The following is a 6000-nucleotide window of genomic DNA, read 5'->3' as shown; positions in this document are numbered from 1 at the left end:
TTTTTCAGTTTCAATGGAAATGCACACAGTTTAATGTCTTTATGTTTCATGAAATCAAGGCATACAGTATAACAAACAAACAAACAATGGCAAATAAAAAGAAAAAAATAAGTCAGGGAATCATAAAGTGTATAAAATTCTATTCAAATTTTGATTCATCAAAGTAGCCACCTTTTGTTGATAAAACAACCAAGCACACATGTGGCACTCTTTCTATAAGGGAAAAACAAATACTGGTCAGAAAGATCTTCCGAACACTGTTGAAGAAATTCTCACAAATGTGTTGCACTGGTACGTCACTTTCCTTTCACCCTTCTGTCCAGTTAATCCCATACTAACTCAATGGGGTTTAAGTCTTTGAAGTGTGCCTTCTTGTTCTTTTCTTTTAACGTAGCTCTGACATAGCCTGGAGGACCAACTAGATGCAGACCAGAAGATACTCAGTGGTGCTACAAAATGCTGTGATAACCCTTTTGATTCAGAATGCCAGTCACTCTGTGCAAATCATCAACTCTGCCTCCAGCAAAAGAACCTCAGACCATCACACTTCCTCCATGTTTGTACTCTGTTGAGTTGGTGAAAGGATGGTTCCTCTTGGTCCGCAATAGAAGTAAAATCCTGTAGTACTTCTCTATACTCCCTGCTCTGCTCTCCAATAAATGCAAGTTATCGCAAATATACTAATAAACCAATTGTGCTTTACTCACTCAGAATATGGAACCAACTTAGAAAGCATTTTAAGATGGAAAATCTTTTATCTGTGGCACCTCTGCAAGAGAACCACCTCTTTCAACCCTCGCAAACATATCCAGTTTTTAATACCTGGAAAAGTTTTGGGATTAAAATGCTCAGAGATCTTTATATAGACAACATATTTGCATCTTTTGAACAATTACATTCAAAATTCAACCTCCCAGCTACACATTTCTTTCATTATCTTCAAATTAGAAACATTGTTAAACAGAAACTGCCCAATTTTCCTCACCTCATACCCTCCACAATGCTAGAAAAATACTGCTCAATTTCGAGGAATTAAACACCATTTCCGCATTATATAAAATCCTATTAGAGTCCCTACCTTTCAAAGATTCAAGAGGACATTGGGAAGAAGATCTCTTAATCAATATATCAGAAAAGGAGTGGAAGGTAGCAAAGCAGAGAATTCACTCGAGCACAGAATTATTCAACTAAAAATTATATATCGAGCTCATCTGTCTCGCTTAAAACTGTCCAAAATGTTTCCAGGGTAAGATCCAACCTGTGAACGCTGCAACCAAGCTCCTGCCTCGCTGGGTCACATGTTCTGGGCCTGCACCAAACTAACATCATTTTGGACCAAAATTTTTAAGTGCCTTTCAGACAGCCTTGGTATCACAATTCCTCCTAACACATTAATAGCTGTGTTCGGTGTTCTTCCAGACAGACTTGAAGTGGAGAAGGACAAGCAAACGGTGATTGCATTCACTACACTTTTGGCACGCAGACTTATTCTGTTAAATTGGAAGAATCCTAACTCTCCTCTGATAAGTCAGTGGGAAACCGATGTTTTATATTATTTGAAATTGGAGTACTAGGGTGTTGTACCGTGTTAGCCATTATGAATGTAGAGAAAAGCCAAGCAAAATGACACCTTTTATTGGCTAACTAAAAAGATTACAATATGCAAGCTTTCGAGGCAACTCAGGCCCCTTCTTCAGGCAAGATGTAAATTGGAAAAAATCAAATTCTCAGTTAGAGAATCTGTACAGAACTTTTTCAAAACCTGGCAGGATCTAATCAATATTATTTTAGAATAAGAGAAATAACTATTAGCGCATTTAATTCCCTTCTCCATTTCTTATTTACCTATATATATTTCTCTCTTTCTTTTGTTTATTGCCTCATTAAAAAGCCCTAAGCAATTCTCCTTTGGCTAAGCTCTCCTTCTCAGGGGTGGGGTTTGATTTGTCTTCAATTTTGTTTGGTTATAAATTGATCTATTTGTATAAAATGATTACAATAAAAATTAATAAAAGAAATTAAAGAAAAAAAAAAAAGGATGGTTTCTCAAGTGTGTGACACCAACTATCAAACACCCTACATCAGGGTTCTCAAACTCCAATTCTGGAAGGCCGCAGTGGCTGTAGGTTTTCATTCTAACCCTTTTTTTAATTAGTGACCTGTTTTTGCTGCTAATTAACTTCTTTTGAATTAATTTTTGTTTCCCTGAATTTCTTCATCGTTCTGCTGAATTGCTTCATTTCTTTCCTTAAATGGCACCCAAACAGAAATGAAACGTGAAGTTAGTGAACCAACAGAAGACCAACTAAGTCAAGGCCTCAAACTCCAACCAATTTCACTCCAACCAGTTGCTTAATTAGGTGCTAAGTCTTGTTGTTAATTAAACCAGATTCCAGATGTGTGGCAGATATAACGTGGGGTCATCATTTCTGTATCTTTGATATTCTGATTCTTCTCTCACATCCTCACCATGTGCATATTCAATGGATTGGTGACTTTAAATTGGCTTGGTGTGAGTGAAGGGATGTGTACAGCTGTTCCCCGTGATGAACTGGTGGCCAATCCAGGACTGGACCCTGCCTTGCAGTCAGGATAGATGCTGCCTCCAACCCTGTAATTAAAAACAGAAAACTGATGCGGTGCTAGGCACTTAGTGTAATAAGGCTATCTGATGAAAAAACATGACATGATGAAACCTTCTAAAAACTCCTACTGCCAGTTTGAACATAAGTTATTATATTTTACCTGATGGGAGGCAACCCCAGTTTTGTCAGGTGCTTCCAGCCGTCAAGGAAATAGTGGGACAACCTGCGCCCCCGAGTGTATTGAAGGAGAGTTTTGGCAAGGATTGGACTCTCTCTGCAGCTGTATATACATATGAATATATTATTTAATAAAATAAGATGTCATTCAGAAAAGCACTTCAAAAATATAGTTATCAAACTTTATCAAATAGACAAAACAGCAGATTCAAAATAAACACACCTAAATGATTTAACATTGAACAAATTAGAACATACATTAAAGATCTTGATAAAATATCAATAACAATCTAGTTAAGTTAGCAGAAGATACCAAATGATTAGCTATGGCAGATAATCAACAATAATTACAGATTAATTTGGGCAAAATGTAGACTTGGGCAAATTTTTCCAAGTAAATGATACGTACCAGATGGCTCACAAGAAAATAGCCTACAAATCTCGGAGTCCCTGCTGGCATGATTGTTGTGACGCACTTGTCTGTTGTGATAATCACCCCATCAACTTATGAGGACTTCTTTCCATATGATTAGCAATGTCTGTGACAACCTCTGAAAGAAAGGGTTCTTGCTTTTGGTGTATTACTCAAAAACCAAGTAGTAAGCCATCTTTTCACCTGTTGCTGAACTGTATATTTTGGTGGAGCATTCACAATACAAAATTGTTCCACAAACTTTTTACATGTCAATTTAAGGAGGCCCAGACCCCTCATGGACCCCGTGATCATCAGAGGTGACTGTGTGCAGATGGTGCAGACCTATAAATACCTGGGAGTGCAGCTGGATGATAAATTAGACTGGACTGCCAATACTGATGCTCTGTGTAAGAAAGGACAGAGCCGGTTATACTTCCTTAGAAGGCTGGCGTCCTTCAACATCTGCAATAAGATGCTGCAGATGTTCTATCAGACGGTTGTGGCGAGCGCCCTCTTCTACTCGGTGGTGTGCTGGGGAGGCAGCATTAAGAAGAAAGACGCCTCACGCCTGGACAAACTGGTGAGGAAGGCAGGCTCTATTGTTGGCATGGAGCTTGACAGTTTGACATCTGTGGCAGAGCGAAGGGCGCTCAGCAGGCTCCTATCAATTATGGAGAATCCACTGCATCCACTTAATAGTATCATCTCCAGACAGAAGAGCAGACTGGTGTCACTGTCCTGCTCCACTGACAGACTGAGAAGATCGTTCCTCCCCCAAACTATGCGACTCTTCAATTCCACCCGGGGGGGTAAACATTAACATTATACAAAGTTATTGTCTGTTTTTACCTGCATTATTATCAATCTTTAATTTAATTTGTTTTTTGTATCAGTATGCTGCTGCTGGAGTATGTGAATTTCCCATTTGGGATTAATAAAGTATCTATCTATCTATCTATCTTAAAGGAGCCCATACAAATATACATCTCCATAACTGAAATATTCTGATCCAATATAAGACATGCTTTCTCTTCAGAAGTTATACATATAGTAGGACTAACAAAACTAAACAAAACATGAATGTGGACTTCTTGGTAGTGTCACCTGACAAGTTTGCTGCTGCTAAAACAAGGGACAGGACTCCTTACTGTGCACAGGGCTAGTTTTTTTGTGTGTCAAATTGTATTATACTGTGCCAGTCCAGGTTGGCTGCATGCTCCCAGGTGTTTCCACCAGCCTCTTCAACCCGTGGCCATCGATAGTCATGTATTGAGATGTGCCAGGCAAATGAGGACACATATATTCAGCAAGGGGTTGGTAAATATGTGCTTCTGTGCTTTTATTAAAAATGAAACAAAATAAAAGTGCAAACAGTGCATCAATTAGAGTCAGTCAATAAATAAAAAACCTATTAAAAACAGTGACAGTCTGTGAGTTAAAATCTAGAGTTAAATCAGAGTAAAACCAAACACAAATAGACAGTCTTCAGGTCTTCAATGTTCCTTCTCTAATCCCAGGTGAGCCCAGCACAAGTCACTTTTTGTCTCCCCAGCTCACCCATAACTCACTCAGGTGGTGGAGACTCCAGCAGCCACGGTCAACACTAATGACCCCCGTCTTGGCTCCATCAATCCATGGCAGCCAGACAACTTGGTAGTTGTACTCCTTCCTTCTCGTTCATCTGGAGTACCTCAGATCCCTGGGTAGGACTCCACCGCAATTGCACCCGTTCCTCAAAGAATAATCAGCGGGGATGTTCTGCCACTAGAGTGCCGATTCCTCCCTCCTTCTGTGAGGCATACAAATTGAGCAGCCTCTAACTCACTTACTGGTTGGCTTGTCCTGCTTCACCCCTGAAACCCCCCCACACCCCCCCCCCCCCCCCCCGATACTGCTGTCATGGCTCTTTGTTTCTGTTCTGTTTCTTTTCTCTCTGACTCTTGACTTCACTGCGGTGCAGGCAACTTATATATGACCTGATTGGGTGCAGATGTGATGCACTGCCTCCTCTGAGGTGTGAACGAGGCACCTGACTGATCCACTCACATTTGCAAGCGAATGTGTGATCAGCCAAGCACCCCAATAAACCTCAGAGCTAAGTGTGCTCACACGCACCCACTCCCGATCGGAGCCTGCATACTCCGGGTCATGATTATTTATTTAAAAACTAGACTTTGCAAAGGACCTCTCATCACATATACTCACAGTTAGGGGTCTAAATCTTGAATCTTGAATATACAACTTACAAAAGGACCTAGGAGGTGTAGCAATATCAATGCTATCATCATCTAGTCAGATAATCTGTCAAGAAGGCCAATAGGATGTTGCGTTATGTAGCGCCGTGTGTTGAGTACAAGGCAAATGAGGCTATGCTTAAGTTTTATAATGAGGCCTTGTCTAGAATATTGTTGTGCAGGCTTGGTCTCCAGGCTACAAAAAGAAATAGCAGTACTTAGTAGTAGTTGGAGAAGAGTGACTTCCAGGACTGTCAGGTATGATGTAAGAAGAAATACAAAATGAGTCGAACCTTTTCAGTTCCAACAAAAAATAGATTAAAAGATGACATAATTACACTATTCAAAATTACAAGGGCAATAAACACAATGGATCCAAGCTGTTATTTTCAACACAATTCTTCACTAAGAACACAGGGGCACAGATGGAAATTTATTAAAGGTAAATTTCATACATATTTTTCAAAATCTTTCTTCACATTGAGAACAACTAATACATGGAATGAGTTATCAGGTGAAGAGGTAATGAGTAGGACTTTAGGATGTTCAAATCAACCTGATGTTATTTTGGAAGAAATTGGGTGAATGG

General features: G+C 39.7%; 1 protein-coding gene across 1 annotated transcript in view; it reads right to left on the bottom strand.

Annotated features, from left to right (window-relative positions):
• LOC114657814 (ankyrin and armadillo repeat-containing protein-like) overlaps positions 1–6000 on the bottom strand; it is a 70290-nt gene continuing 64290 nt past the window's right edge. Inside the window, exons 9-10 of the mRNA XM_028809731.2 lie at positions 2746–2865; positions 1–2611 (exon numbers count right to left, since the gene is read on the bottom strand). Of these exons, the coding sequence (XP_028665564.1) occupies positions 2458–2611; positions 2746–2865 (274 nt within the window). The 3' untranslated portion in view covers positions 1–2457. The remainder of the gene's footprint in view (positions 2612–2745; positions 2866–6000) is intronic.

The sequence above is a fragment of the Erpetoichthys calabaricus genome, chromosome 9 (assembly GCF_900747795.2).
Source record: "Erpetoichthys calabaricus chromosome 9, fErpCal1.3, whole genome shotgun sequence".
In the NCBI taxonomy this organism is placed as follows: domain Eukaryota; kingdom Metazoa; phylum Chordata; class Cladistia; order Polypteriformes; family Polypteridae; genus Erpetoichthys; species Erpetoichthys calabaricus.
The sequence above is the reverse complement of the archived record's forward strand: the minus strand, read 5'-3'. Positions and strand labels throughout refer to the sequence as shown.